General features: G+C 38.1%; 1 protein-coding gene across 1 annotated transcript in view; it reads right to left on the bottom strand.

Annotated features, from left to right (window-relative positions):
• MROH2B (maestro heat like repeat family member 2B) overlaps positions 1–15363 on the bottom strand; it is a 69777-nt gene that overhangs the window by 41215 nt on the left and 13199 nt on the right. The window contains 12 exon segments of the mRNA XM_017896009.1: positions 2086–2193; positions 4074–4117; positions 4692–4833; positions 5453–5493; positions 5632–5788; positions 7457–7570; positions 9024–9146; positions 11323–11396; positions 12299–12412; positions 13712–13781; positions 13871–13963; positions 14653–14793. Of these exon segments, the coding sequence (XP_017751498.1) occupies positions 2086–2193; positions 4074–4117; positions 4692–4833; positions 5453–5493; positions 5632–5788; positions 7457–7570; positions 9024–9146; positions 11323–11396; positions 12299–12412; positions 13712–13781; positions 13871–13963; positions 14653–14793 (1221 nt within the window).

Raw genomic sequence — 15363 nt, forward strand, 5'->3', positions numbered from 1 at the left:
AACCCCATCAAAAAGTGGGCAAAGGATATGAACAGACATTTCTCAAAAGAAGACGTTTATGCAGCCAACAGACACATGAAAAAATGCTCATCATCACTCGCCATCAGAGAAATGCAAATCAAAACCACAATGAGATACCATCTCACACCAGTCAGAATGGCGATTATTAAAGTCAGGAAACAACAGGTGCTGGAGAGGATGTGGAGAAATAGGAGCACTTTTACACTGTTGGTGGGGCTGTAAACTAGTTCAACCACTGTGGAAGACAGTGTGGCAATTCCTCAAGGATCTAGAACTAGAATTACCATTATAAGTGCTCCAATTAAGGATCTAGAACTAGAATTACCATTTGACCCAGCTATCCCATTACTGGGTATATACCCAAAGGATTATAAATCATGCTCCTATAAAGATGCATGCACACGTATGTTTATTGCAGCATTATTCGCAATAGTGAAGACTTGGAACCAACCCAAATGTCCATCAATGACAGACTGGGTTAAGGAAATGTGGCACATATACACCATGGAATACTATACAGCTATAAAAAATGATGAGTTCATGTCCTTTGTAGGGACATGGATGCAGCTAGAAACCATCACTCTCAGCAAACTATTGCAAGGACAGAAAACCTATCACTGCATGTTCTCACTCATAGGTGGGAACTGAACAATGAGAACACGTAGACACAGGAAGGGAAACATCACACTCCGGGTCCTATTGTGGGGAGGGGGTAGGAGGGAGGGATAGCATTAGGAGATATACCTAATGTAAATCACGAGTTAATGGGTGCAGCACACCAACATGGCACATGCATACATATGTAACAAACCTGCACGTTGTGCACATGCAGCCTAGAACATAAAGTATAATAATAAAAAAAAATACATGGCATGACATGAGGTGCACAGAGCTAGTCTGTGTTATAAGAAGATGGAGCATTACTCGCCAAATCTTTCTTACGTGTCTTGGTGGGTTTGATAAACCCATTTGGAAAATCAGTACTCTGCACCAAACTAGAGAGTTTTGAAAATTACCTATGCGAGGAGAATTTTGAAAATTACATATGTGAGTCAAAGATTGATAATGAATAATTTGTGGAAAGAAATACTGAGTACTGGAACTGAGAAACGTAAATATTTTTCCAGGAAAATAAACTTATGAACAGTATTAACATAATAAAGACCATATTCAAAGACCATGTTCCAAGCTACTTTTATATGAAGCACATGCCCTGTGTTAAGCACTTCACCAGGGACTTTATATACTTTATGTCATTGAACCCTCAGAATACTACAACCCTCAGAGGTGGGTATTGTTTCTATTTTATTGATGAGTATGGTGAGGATCCAGAGAGATAATATAATTTACCTAAAGCCCCATTAGTATTAAGTAAGGGGGAAACTGGCTCCAAACCCCATTGGGAATGGATGGCTACAAGGTGGAAGGTTAGGTAGGGGCCATTTAGAGACAGAGGGATAGAAGAACTGACTTTAAAAACATGGAAAGGAATAATGTTTGAAAAATACTTTATTGCTCTGACTTGTCCTGTTAATTGACACATGGATGCGGGGCCTTTAATCATTGTTCTCCATGGCCATACCTCTTTGTCGCTGGAAATTAAAACATATTTCTTTGGGCACCCTTTCCGAGAACTAGCTTTTGAGTATTATTTTAGCTATAAGCCTATGTTAAATTGTAGTAGATTCTTTTTGATAGCCTGCGTCACAAGACTGGCATAATGGAAGCCAAGACAAAAGCGGACATTAAGCATTGCTGTTAGCCTTCCAGTATCTATTCTTCTTCCTCCTCTAGAAAGAACTTCTGAATATTAGTCAGGCACATATCTTATCTACCTCTCAGTCTTCCTCACAGATACATGAGGCCATACAAGTAAATTTGGGCCAAATATGAGGTGCAGAGAAGGTAGTATTCAGCTTCCAGCTAGTAGCCTTAAAAAGAAGGAACTCTTTTTTCTAAATGTGCCTCCCTCCTTTTGATTGTAATATAGACAAGATGGAGCTATAGAAGCCATTTTGGATCACAGGTAAAAGCTAAGGTTTTCCCCTTAGCTGAAAAACCAACCTTCTCAATGGAGGTATTGCTGTAACTGCCCATTTGCTGTTTGAAATCCCGAGTCAGTTGAATGGTCCAGGCCACGTCATCGATCTTCCACAAGGATTCTTTCAGCAACTGTTGTAGGAAGTGGAAGTTAGATATGAATATGACAGTTTCATGTGCTTACTTGGTATTTTTTTGGTTATCTTATCTTTTAAAAGTTTAAATCTATTTTAAATAGTATTATTACTTTTCCTATAAAATAATTAATTCCTTTGAAACTTTCCTGTTAGTTTATTCTAAAAAACATTTTATGATATGTTCTGAATTTGCACGGAGAATAAGATACACAGAATGTGGAAAAGCAACTTCCTTTTCTTCCTTTAAACATTGTTAAAAGACCTAAAATAGAAATTAATCTAATCTGAAACTTAAATTTGGCATTTTTCTAGTTTCGATAGATTTGGAAAAACTCCATTTGTTAATATTAATTTAACTTATTGCATACTTAAACTTAAAACAAAAGGACCCAACAGGATGGAGATTTTTGGTGGAATCAATATCTTAAATGTCCTTAAAGAACAAGGCACATTCTGAATGCAGGTAATACATTGTTACTGCAAACTTCAACTCTAGGATTAACTAAGATTCGTGGTTTTACCCCATTTAAATACCTATGAGGACGGTCACATCAAATCTTGAACCCATGTCCGCTCTTTTACAATACATACAAAGGTGTTCTTTTTTCTTTTTGACAAACACATTGCAATATATATATTATTTCTCCTATATTTTTTCAACTTTAAGCTTAGAAAAGGACACAATGCCAAACAAAACCAATAAAAGGATGTGTATGTATGCTCTTAATAGGAGCTCATTCATGGGTTCTTTAAAGAAACTAAACAGTTTTGGAAATTTAAGAGAAGAAGACATGGGCAGACAGTTTTGGGGAAAAAAAAGACCAGAAATATATTCAAAATTGGAAGAGGAAAAGGAACTGTTGTCAAGGATTCCCATTAGAAAAAAAATATTTTTCTCCCTAGTAGAGACAGTTATTTTAAAATGGTAGCAGAAGGAAATCTGGTAGGAATTTTGAGAGAGGGAATGGAACATAAAAGAACCATAAATATAGGAGAGAGGTGGATCCTAGAATTGAGGACCAGGAGAGTAGAGCAGTCACTTTCAAATCTTATATTGGATAAGAATCACTGATGGAAACCTTTAAAACATGCCAGTTCTCAGGTACCACCCCCAGCGAGTCTAAATCTAGAAGGATGGAGATAGAAGGTAGAGGAGGTGCTGTGGAGAGATCATTGAAAACTGACTCTTCTAAGAAGCCATAGGTAATTCCTAGGTAGGTGCCTTATAAACTGAAAACCTTCTATATTAAAGGCTCCCTATCTGTGGGCTTCCTCCTTCCTGCAAGTTTCTGAAGTCACATCTTTGTAAAATCAATGTCCACTGCCTGTCTGCAATTTACTATTTCTGGGATTTGTTGTCACCTGTAGTGCTGTTAGTTGTAAAGCTCCAAGAAGTTTATGGGTGAGAGAGGAAATTCGTTTTTGGAAATGGGATACAATGTGGCCGTTTGTTTTTTAGACATTAGGAAAAAGACATGAAGCCACAAATAGAAGAGGAAATACAGTTGTGCTTAGGTGCACGGAAGTGGAAATTATATTACTCTGTGCTTCATTATGTGGCTGGTAAAAGAGTAAAGTTGCAAGAAGTAAAAAGTTGAAAATTAGAGAAGATTTAAGAAAGACAGTGGAAAAATATTGCTAAGTAAAATCTTCAAAACTGTCTGAAACTTACCCAAGTGGATTTAAGATTGTTGTTCAAATTATGGCGATTTAAAGAACGTTATCTTTAAGTGATCACTTATAACATTCTAGCTCTTTTCCAAAGAAAAGAAAAGGTTATTATCCTTGGGAATCTAGTCCCTTTAATTTAGGATGGGTAACTTTAGCTGATTTCATCATGCCATTATCAACAATTATTCTAGAAGCCAGCCTTACCTGAAGCAACATGGTTTCCCATAGAACGGTACTGATGTTCTTTCCTAGAAACAAAAATTGATGTAATAATCGCAAAAAAAAAAAAAAAAAAGAAACAAAAACCACCCCTGGACTCAAATTCTCCCTGCCAGGCCTCCAGTGATGCTTGAGTTCAATTTTAAGCTTTCTTTTTGCTCATAATGCTTATCTGAAATCAAATTTACTACATTGGCAACATTAAAGTGCTAGGTAGAGAGAAGGTCTTCAATCCATCATAAAAATCTAGGCTTTCTGCTAATTTCGATGACTACTGAAATGACCATATTTTGATATTCTAACATGATTAATAACTTTTAGAACAATACTAAAATAGAATTTCTCTAGATACAAGAAAAGACAAGAGCGAAAGTAAAATTCCCACTAAGAATGTTACCCATTAGGTCTTCTTGTAGTATGAATATTGGCAGAGAAACAGAACATAAGGAGTCAAGAAGAAAAAAATAGCTATCTACCTTGTATATCAAGTTCATTGTTTTTATTGCCTAAAACGAGTAATAATGGCTTTACACAGAGAAATGGTGCATCATTTCTTTATGTTCCTGCCCTGCTGGGTAAAGACCTAGCCCCACTCCCTCGTACCTTCCAGAGGCTGCAGAAGCTCAGGTAAACGTATTTTCCATAGGTCTACCAATTTTGGGTGAATGATCTCAGGCAGTATCTTCAAAAGCCCTATTGCACCAGCCCCACGTAACTCCCCTAAACTGGCAGGCATAGATATTACCTGAAGGATAGAAGAGAAAAAGCTCATCAATTTCAGGGGCCTTTAAAAGGCCCACTTATTTTTTCCTTTTATCATTGTTCCAATTCCTTTGATTTCTGCATTGGATAATCTTTTAACAAATCATCACAGTCTGTTCTTATTTATTCTAGAATGAAGCTAATACTTAGCCCATCTCTCATTTCTTTTCCCTAAGGATGAAGGTGAAAATATGTGGAAAGCACTAATCAAAATAAATGGAAAGAAGACTTAGATATATCAATTAATTAAATAAAAACACGAGGAAAGAGTGCTTGAGTAAATGACCCATATGGGGCCAAAGAGAGAGATGGGAAATCCAAACAACAGATGTGGAATTTGTTTGATGGTACATACGAATGCGATTCAGTATATGCTCACTTTAAAATTATAAGTAAAGTTTAACAAGTATTTCAGAGTGGGAAGGTAATCATGTGAATAATAAATACTCATGAATGTCACTAGTATAGCAGAAATTTATTATGCCTTTTAGTGTTTCTTTTTGTTTGGAGTCTCCATGTAATTTATATTAGTGTTTATTTGGAACTGAATTATCCTTATCAGCTTAAATTTGTTGTAGTTTGGTTCTTTGTAACTCACTCACCAGAAGTCTGGCCAGTAGCTGCTGTGGTGAAGGAAGTTTCACTAGAAAGAGAAAGCAATTTTCATCATCACTGTAGGGGTTAGAGATTGGGGTTGGGTTTAAGGTCAAAGCACTGTAGCCTTCCTGGAAATGGATCCCTCATAATAGAAAAGCTTTTCTGTGTTTATGAATGTACAGACCAGCTCCCGTCGAGATGACAAGTGCTGTTGACTCCTTGGCACTGTGCTTCTTCTTCTCCTCTGCCATAATCAGAATTCTGATGATACTAAACAGGGGCTCCAGAGCTTCTGTGTATTCCGCAGGTACCACAAAAGTCAGGATCCTTGGCCACAGCACCTGTGGAAAATAGGGCAAGACGCAAGGATTACTTATTCTTTTCCATTACTTCTCCCTGGTCCTCACTACATGTCTTTCTCTGATGTAGAAGCTTTTCTCCTGTTATTATTTTGCTTTTCGGGCCAAGTCAAGATGAGATCATTAAATGAAGCCTCTGCATAGCACATTCGTTTTCAGGTGTTAGCTGTAGTGAGTGCTGGTCAGTGTTTCTCCGTGGGGAGCCGTAGTGAGTGCTGGTCAGTGTTTCTCCGTGGGGAGCCGTAGTGAGTGCTGGTCAGTGTTTCTCCGTGGGGAGCCGTAGTGAGTGCTGGTCAGTGTTTCTCCGTGGGGATGTTGCGGGAATGTGGGGCAGGACAATTCTTTGTCATGAGGGACTGCTCCAGACACTAGGGGAATGCTAGCATCCCTGGGCCCCACTCACCAAGTGCCAGTATTCCTCTTGTCAATGTGACAACCAAAAATCTCCCAAGTACTTCCTAAAACTCCAGGATTGGAGTGTGACTGCCCCAATGGAGAAGCTTGGGAAAGGATAGTGAATGGGCTGCTACTGTCCTCTGTGCTTCAGGCTCTGACTTGCCTGCTCTGGAAGTCTGAAACATTGTGTTTCTTTAGTATGTTTTATGTCCCTTAGAAAACTCTCTTGTGCTAATGGAAACCTTGGTGTCAACTTGTACTCTTCTCTCTTCTTTATCATCTATATTTAATTACCAGACTCAGTCTTTTTTTCATTGTAAGATCTCTTGTGCCCTTCCATGTCTCATTTCTATTGTAATGACATTGCTGTAGTTCCTACAAGTTGCATCTGATCTCCTATATAGTCTCTTTGCTCTTAGTCTACTCATGTGTGAATCTACTAATTCCCTACAATTATCATTTTAAATGTTTAGCTCTTGCTTAAAATTTTCATTGGTTTATCAACCATAAGGTAAAAGTTTGACATTCCAGGCCCTTTAGGGTTTGACCCTAGATTATTTTTTTCATCATTTACTTCTATATCAGAAGGTCTTAAACTTTAGTATGTATCAGAAATATTGGAACTTAGCTGATTGTAGACTTTTGGTCTCTAAGTCCAGTTTGGCTGATTCAGTAGGTCTGGTATGTGACCTGGAAATCTGCATTTTAAGTAAATATCCCAGATAACTCAGGAACCACATATCATCCTAGATGAAGCCTCTGATCTACTACTTAAATGGTGTGGTCTGTTGTTTGTCTTCTGACTGTGCTATGTACTTCTGGGTACTACAGATTCCAAGGCTCTTCCCCTTGAGCTTCAAGTGAATCAGGTCTCCAGTGAGGCCTGAGAATGGCTGCTTTTAACACTTTCCCAGATGGAATAGGGTAAGTTTGGCACTGGTTGCATTAAAACCACTACTTAATATTACCGTATGCATTAGAGGAAGAAGAGAAATAGTATACTAATATTATATATATAAATTGTCATGAACTATCCAGATGTAAGATACTTTATATTAATTATCTTAATTAATTCAACATCTGTTTTTGAGGAAGCACTATGTGCTGGACACAGTATTGCAATACACCTCCTCTAGTCAGAGCATCAGGAAGCTGATGACAAATGGAGCACAAACTCATGCCTTTATTCTTACACAGGCTGGACTTTAAGAAGGTGATCAAAGTAACTGTAAGTGGTGACAAAAGACCCCTTACCTGAGGCATTCCAATGACCAGTGGGTCCAGGGTTTTTAAGACCTCAAGGCTTGTTTCTCGGACAGATTCCTCTTCCTTTTCATTCTCATGAAAGTTAGTTTTCACTGGTTTCTCCTTTAAGAAAGATCAGACAGATGACTTGTTAATGACTCCTAAGGTTGGTCTCCTCTGTCTTTCCTTGGGTGCATTCTCAGACTCTGGAGTAAAGGATGTAGTAACTCAACTTAAGTGGCTCATGGAACCTAGAAATCTTGGCCTTCAACATCTAATCCCTGTTTGAAAGGGCCCCCTGGAGGAATTAGTTGGAAAACACACCCCTTGCCAAAAGAGAGAAACAGAAATTGTGAGGCTCCTTTAACTGCAGATATCCCCTCTCTTTCTCAGACCTTTGTCATTTTCTTAAGGGCAAAATTTTCAAAGCATGCTTCTTTGTGGAGGGAACTGTGATTTCAGTTGCAACTAATTTGCTAAAATCACAGAGATCATAAGCGCATATTTTTCAGCCAATTTATCCAAAGAAAGTTGACCTCAGTTGCTGCGGTCTGAGTGTTTGTGTTTTCCCAAAATTCATATGTTGAAATCCAAACGCCCAAGGTGATGGTATTAGGAAGTGTGGTCTTTGGAAGGTGATTAGGTCATAAGAGAAAGGCCCTCATGTTTGGAATTCATGCCCTCATGAAGGAGACCCTGGAGAGCTAGCTATTCCCTTCCACAGTGAGAAGGCACCATCTGTTAGGAAGGAGACACTCATTAGACAGTCTTGGACTTCCCCGCATCTTGAACTGTGAGAAATAAATATTTTCTGTTTATAAACCATCATTTCACGGTATTTCCCTTTATATATGGTGAATGTTTTTAAAGGATTTTAAAAGCATGCTCCATCAGCATACAGCTTTTTCTCATTTATATAACAGATACATTTCTGTTTGTGTACAGCAAAGGGTTAGAACCCTAATAAACTTGTTTATGATTTCAGAAGTAGCTATTTTAGAAATGCACTTCATAGAACTTACTTCACTGCTCCATGGTATTTTGCTATAGCAGCCTGAATGAACTAAGACACCATTGCAGCAAGTATTGATATCTCTTTTGCTTTCTCTGAAGCAATCCAGTCTCTGTGCCCCTCTCCAGACAATCCCAATCCAAGCTTTTGGTGGCTAGGTTAACTTAGAGAAAACTGATTTAACCTATCTTGTGCTTATTATAAGTTAGAGGTCATTTTACCAAAAAAAAAAAAAAAAAAAAAAAAAAATTTTTATAATTTTTTTTTTTTTTTAAAAAAAGGGGGTTTTTTTAAAAAAAAAAAAAAAAAAAAAAAAAAAAAAAAAAAAAAAAAGAACTGAGAAGACTAGAGGCTGTAAAAATTATCAACAAAAGTGACAAGATTGAAATATTACTTCAAAATCAGTTATTTAATTGAACTCTAGTCATTTTTAATTTTTTTACAATTTTTTTAAACTCTACTCCTGTGACAGATTAAGGACCCTAATAGTTTTTTAAAAAGAAACATAGTTGAGCAAACTGTACTTTTTATAGTGCATCACTCAGAACTGTAGCCTCTGCATACCAGATTCCTGTTCAACATTGTAAACTGGGAGAAGACATAATCAATCAATGGCCATCCTTCCCGAGCTTCAATATAGGACTTTTCACACATGGTTTGGATGAGGAGAAGAACAGAATTTCTTACCTAGGGTAAGAACAACGCAATAGCAACATTTTACTATGTTTTGCAGAAGAGAAATTTACCTTTCTTTATTCTATAATCTTAAGGAGAATTAAGTGGGAACATTTTTGAAAAAGGAACATAAATTGAATAATGTTAATACAGGTTGAATAATTCTTATCCAAAATGCTTGGGATCAGAAGTGTTAAAATTTTGGAATTTTTTTCAAATTTTGAAATATTTGCATTATACTTACTGGTTGAGCATTCCTAATCTGAAAATCCAAATTCCGAAATGCTATAATGAGCATTTTCTTTGAGCATAACTTTTGAGTGTCATGTTGGCTCAAAAAGTTTTGAATTTTGAAGCATTTCAGATTTCCTTTGGATTAGGGATGCTCAACCTGCAGAAAGTGACTGATAGGTTATGAAAGAGTCACCAGAAATGCTCTCTTTAGGCAAAATCTTTCTCCTTGGTTCCCAAAGACATATTGTCTATCACTATAGATTATGAATTTTTGGGTAACTTTGGGCTAAAACACTGCTTCGCTTTTAAAATACTCAACCAAAGATAACATATTGAACTACAGGTCAACAACTGCTTATTCGCAATTTCAAAGTCCAAACAACTATGAAAACTGGAATTTTGTTTCTTAAGTTTAGTGCCAACTCATTTGGTGGCAAACCCAAACTGAACTGTTTTAAAGCTATTTGTAATCTTATTCTATGCTGTGTGGATATGCATTAATTTTCTTGCAGAAATATTCATGGATTTCGATTGTGGGTTACTATCAGAGAAATGTTTTCTAAAAGCTGAAAATTGTCAATTCTGAAATATATCTGGCCCCAGAAATTAGAGTGAAGTTTTATGAACTTGTATTATAGTATTTATAATAATTTGGTTTTAATTTGTTTATTATGTTGCTTCTCTGGTGAATAGAAACCTGAGAACCAATCCCTTAGTGAACAGGCCTTTGAAAAGAGAGTGGGAAGAAAAAAACCATTTTGAACAGGGAAGCAGAGTTATATGGTGGCCAAAACAATTAGCATAAAGACTCTGAGTAGTCTACCTAGAGAAGAGGTACACTTTTCTCTATTTTGCCTGGGGAGTTGGCCTTCCTCAAAGATCTATGCTCTTTATGCTATCCTAAACTCTTCTCGTAATTCTTCTTTTGTCTTTTGCCAGTTACTAGGCCAGGTTTTTTTGTATAATCACTCTATTGCTTTTTATTGCAAAGCTTTTACTATTTTAAATGTAGTCACTGGCAGTCAAAGCTTCTTAAAAGAATTTATTCCTCTTAATTGGCTTCTGTCTAGCATTTTATTCCAAACAAAATGTGGTATTCTTACAAAAATGTAATAATTGATAATGTTTCTTGTTTTCCCAGTATAAGTTCTATAACTTCTAACATAGAATCCCCCCCCCCTTTTTTTTTAAAGAGAGAGTCTTACTCTGTTGCCCAGTCTGGAGTGCAGTGGTGCAATCTGGGCTCACTGCAACCTCCACCTCCCGGGTTCAAGTGATTCTTGCGCCTCAGCCTCATGAGTAGTTGGGATTACAGGCGTGAGCCACCACTCCTGGCTAATTTTTGTATTTTTAGTAGATATGGGGTTTCACCATGTTGACCAGGCTGGTCTCGAACTCCTGACCTCAAATGATCCACCTACCTCAGCCTCCCAAAGCATTGGGATTGCAGGCATGAGTCACTGCGCCTTAGAACACTTTAATCAAATAATCAGAAATATTGAGCAATCCACTATGTGCCTTACTTGCTCTAGGTGGTGCCTGGTTGGAAAGTAGGATGTCTATGCTAAGAACAAGGTTTAGGGATTATTATTTCCTGGATGAAGATACATTATCTTTATAATTAACAAGCAGGTTTTAAACTATCTGAAGTACATTGGCATAGTGAGATACAGTCTCTTTGCTCTTATTCTACTCATGTGTTAATCCACTGATGTCCTACAATTATTTTAAATAAGCAAAAATCTTCCTTTCACTGAGATATCTTTTAGCTGTGTGTACTTTAGGCCTCTACCTTGATGAAGTTTATCTTTTGGAAAAGATGGAGTTCTTTTAAAATGGAATTGACCACAGAGTTCTTTATAAAATAGTCTCATAAGTAGGTCATTACAGAATCAAAATAATTTCATTCATTCTTAAAGCTACCATCGACAAAAGTTTCTATTAATTCTCTTACTTTTGTACTGAGATCACCCATGACGATTTTGACTGTTCTTTCTATTGAAATGATGTGATCCCTCAACCTGGGCTCTGAAAGACAGAGGGAGAAACTGAGAGGCCTGACTCAACAGAAGCACAGTATGTTCTAGGATTGACGAAAAGCTATTCGAATTATGGCACATAATTGCGAAGTCTCTTATCTTTAACAACTTATTTTTTTTTTCAATTCCCTCCCATCCTCTTTGTTTCCAAATCTTTAATAATGTCCAGTGCTTTCTTTGTTTCTTATTACATTTGTTTCATTTTGTTTGAAATGTTAGGTTCCATCGTGGTTTCAATATCTCATTCCTGGTAGATCAGATCTAAATATTGTGAGACTGCTTCATAGCCATCTGCTGATTCTTCAGTAAATCAAAGTGCTAACTGGATGTTACAAAACTATATCATACGATGCAAAAACTAATTTTTGTATTTTAGCAAATCTAAGATATCACCAATTTTATGATGTACCATTATTTCATATTGTACCAAAAAATAGTAGCTAATTACAATTAAAGATGCATTCAATTGTAAGATGCATTCGATGTTATGAAAATATGTGCTTCCTGGAATAAAATATGGCAATTCATTAAATTCTGCTTTTTTGTAACCATATCAATCTCTAGAGAATTGTACACGCTCTCCCACCCACCCCTTGATATTGGACCATTTAATCAACCTACAAGAGCTTCTAAATTCTAACTTTAATTCTCAAAAATTCTGCTCATTCTTCTCAACTGGGTGCATCCATAAATGTTATGAGAGAAGTGAAGTAACTAAAGATGCCTGTTGAAAGGAATTATAGATTGTGGAAGATTGAGAAGACAGAGTTTCATTTGCACATGATGTTATATAAGCATCCAAAAGATGTAGGATAGGATTAGAGAGTGCATAGGCTTCAGTCTGCTTCTTGGCATGAAATAAACCACATTGGTTTCGACCCTCTTGCTTACCCTCAGCATTGACAGCCGACCTTAACAAGGTCAAGATTCCCATTCGAATGGCTTCATTATTACTTCTTATTTGTTCATCAAAAAATTCCATCAGCTCTCCAGGATTGGAATGGGCTGCAGGTTCAAGAAACACTAGGGCTGTAAGAACTCATTTTCATCTTTGGTAAAATACTTGTGAATGGGAGGAGGGAAATTCACCATGAAGATTATCCAAGGCACTCTTCAGTTGGTAATTTGATTTTATTATGCCCATGCTTCTTCAGCGTCACAGAATTAATCAAGCAGTTTGGTTCCTAAGAGAGCTTGCTATGCCTAGGACACTTCTGTTCATATCCGTGAATGTGGCCTTATTTAAAAATGAGGGTCTTTGCAGATATAATGAGGTTAAGAAGGTTATTAGAGTGGGCCTGAATTTAATATGACTGGTGTCCTTACAGGAAAAGGAGAAGAGACATGGGGCACAGTGAGAACACCATGTAAAGATGGAGGAAGAGATGGCAGTGATGCTTCCCCAGCTGTGAGAGCTGCAGGCACTGAAGCAGGGAGGGGTGAACAAAGGCCTGGCTGGAGGACAGTGGTTTATTCTAGAAAGTATCACGGATAAGGTGAATTAGGCAGGGATTGGGGAGAAGAAGAAAGTATAGCGACAAAGGGGCCAGTCAGGAGAGAAGTAGAAAGGTATGCATACACATGACAGAAAGATATGCAAGGAGGTAGAAGTGATGTAGTATTTAGGGGAGTGAGGAGGTTCAGGAGGTATTGGATTGCTGCTATCCCTCCTCCTCAGGGACTGTATGGGAGCATAGTTTTGTATTCTGACCCTGGGATTTTGGTGCCCCCGTGCACCCCATGTCAGACCTTCTAATCAGGTGATATAACGTAAGGTCAAGATAAAGAAGGATAGGGTGGAGGACAGAGAGAGAGAGAGAGAGAGAGAGAGAGAGAGAGACGGAGTGACTGATGGTTAAAGAGGTGTAGACATTAAGAGATAACCAGGAAGAAAAAAGGGTGACTTTGGATTTGACACAGACTCAAATAATCTCAAACACCAAAAAAAAAAAAAAAAAAAAAGACAGAAAAAAAAAAAGAAATTTCCTATTTTTAGGGTTGTCAACTCACTCCATCACTCCAGTTTTCCTGGGACTTCCTTGGTTTGAGAACTGAAAATTTTATCTCCCTGGACCTATCCCAGTCATGGGAACCCTGGCATCCTTGGCCATTCTTCCCGTCCTGCTCCTCCTGGGAACTTGTAGGGAGAGGGGCAGGCACAGAAAACTGTGAGTTAAAGAAACAGTGTGTGTGTGTTTGTGTGTGTGAAAGTAAGTTAATGTGACAGTTTGCCCTCCTTTTACCATTGTCATCATCATCACTTGGGGACATTTTTATTAAAAGCCTTCTGGATGCTGGTCCTACCTAGAATGAGAAAACAGCTTGAAGCTTCCATTTCATTTTCCTTTACTGGAGGCTCTGGAGCTCTGCAGATCTGAATGGGGGTGGAAATCAGGTGGTAGATGTTAAAAACAGAAAACAGGTTGAAATTAAAAATCGGAGTTGACAGCATGGTCTTCTTACCTGCTGCAGTAAATTGATAAAGATGGATCTTCTCAAACTCCTTGGAAGGCCAATGTCATAAAGAACTGCTGCAGTCAGTATTTGTTTTAGGCTCTAAAGTGGAAACTCCCACAGGTTAGTTGGAGGCTGCCAGGAAAGCAGCTGCACAGGATGTGGAAGGCAAATAATTGTGTTCTGAGAGAAAAACAAGCTCCTCATCTTCCTGCAGTTACAAGTTTTCTTGAATGATTCTGGCCCCTTCTACCCTGTTCAGTGCCTCAGCAGCTTGGAATGAACATCCTCTTTTTTTTTTTTTTTGAGACAGAGCCCTGTTCTGTCACCCAGGCTGGAGTGCAATGGCACAATCTCGGCTCACTGCAACCTCCGCCTCCCGGGTTCAAGCGATTCTCCTGCCTTAGCCTCCCAAGAAGCTGGTACTCTATGGGCATGCACCACCACGCCCAGCTAATTTTGCATTTTAGTAGAGATGGGGTTTCATCATTATGGCCAGTCTGGTCTCAAACACCTGACCTCAAGTGATTCACCCGCCTCTGCCTCCCAAAGTGCTGAGATTACAGTTGTGAGCCACTGAGCCAGGCCCAGAGTGAACATTCTTAATCCCTTTCTGAAGTTCCCTTCATCCAGTGATACAATCTTTTCCTACCTCATATTCCTCGAGAGATACTTAAATTCAGCTGCCCAAACAGGAGTTTAAACTCCTTCGGCTCTTTTGAGACTTACTAGCCTCCGGGAGGGTTGCATGTGGGTTCTCTGATTCAGTTCTTTTAGGGTATGACTCTTACCTGAGTGACATGGAAATCAATCTCTTTGTCTTTATACTGGCTTAGGAGCCAGGGCACCTGGCCCAGAGCGTATCCGCAGAAGTCTTCCCGATGCAGCAGCAAGCTCACCGTGGGCCCGTGGGCCTTAATGATGCTCAAAGTCTGTACAGGCAGCAAACAAATACCATTTCTGAAACTCCCTTGGGTTTTTCATAGGTTTTCAGAACACCAAGAGCTTTAGGTACTCCCCAAAACTTTCCTCGCTGCTTTCAGTCAAGAAATAGTTCTTTAAATTCTTTAAAATCTTTTAAAAATGTTCAGATTAAGATCATTGCATGGGACAGAGCTGTATTTGTATTTACATCTGTATTTATACTGATACTCATTTTAATACTTGCCCTTCTCTCCTATTTTTTTTTTTTTTATTGTATTTTTTTGAAACAGAGTCTCACTTTGTTGCCCAGGCTGGAGTGCAGTGGCACGATCTGAGCTCACTACAACCTCCGCCTCCCAGGTTCAAGCAATTCTCCCTGCCTCAGCCTCCTGAGTAGCTGGGATTACAGGCGCCCACCACCATGCCTGGCTAATTTTTGTAATACTAGATTGTATTTTATTTTATTTTATTTTATTTTATTTTATTTTATTTATTTTATTTTATTGAGACAGAGCTTTTCTATTTTTTAAACCTCTCTCTAATAGTCACTTTCTTTCAGTGTATTAAGCAATAGAACT

Source organism: Rhinopithecus bieti, unplaced genomic scaffold (genome assembly GCF_001698545.2).
Source record: "Rhinopithecus bieti isolate Rb0 unplaced genomic scaffold, ASM169854v2 scaffold_26977, whole genome shotgun sequence".
NCBI classification, from domain to species: domain Eukaryota; kingdom Metazoa; phylum Chordata; class Mammalia; order Primates; family Cercopithecidae; genus Rhinopithecus; species Rhinopithecus bieti.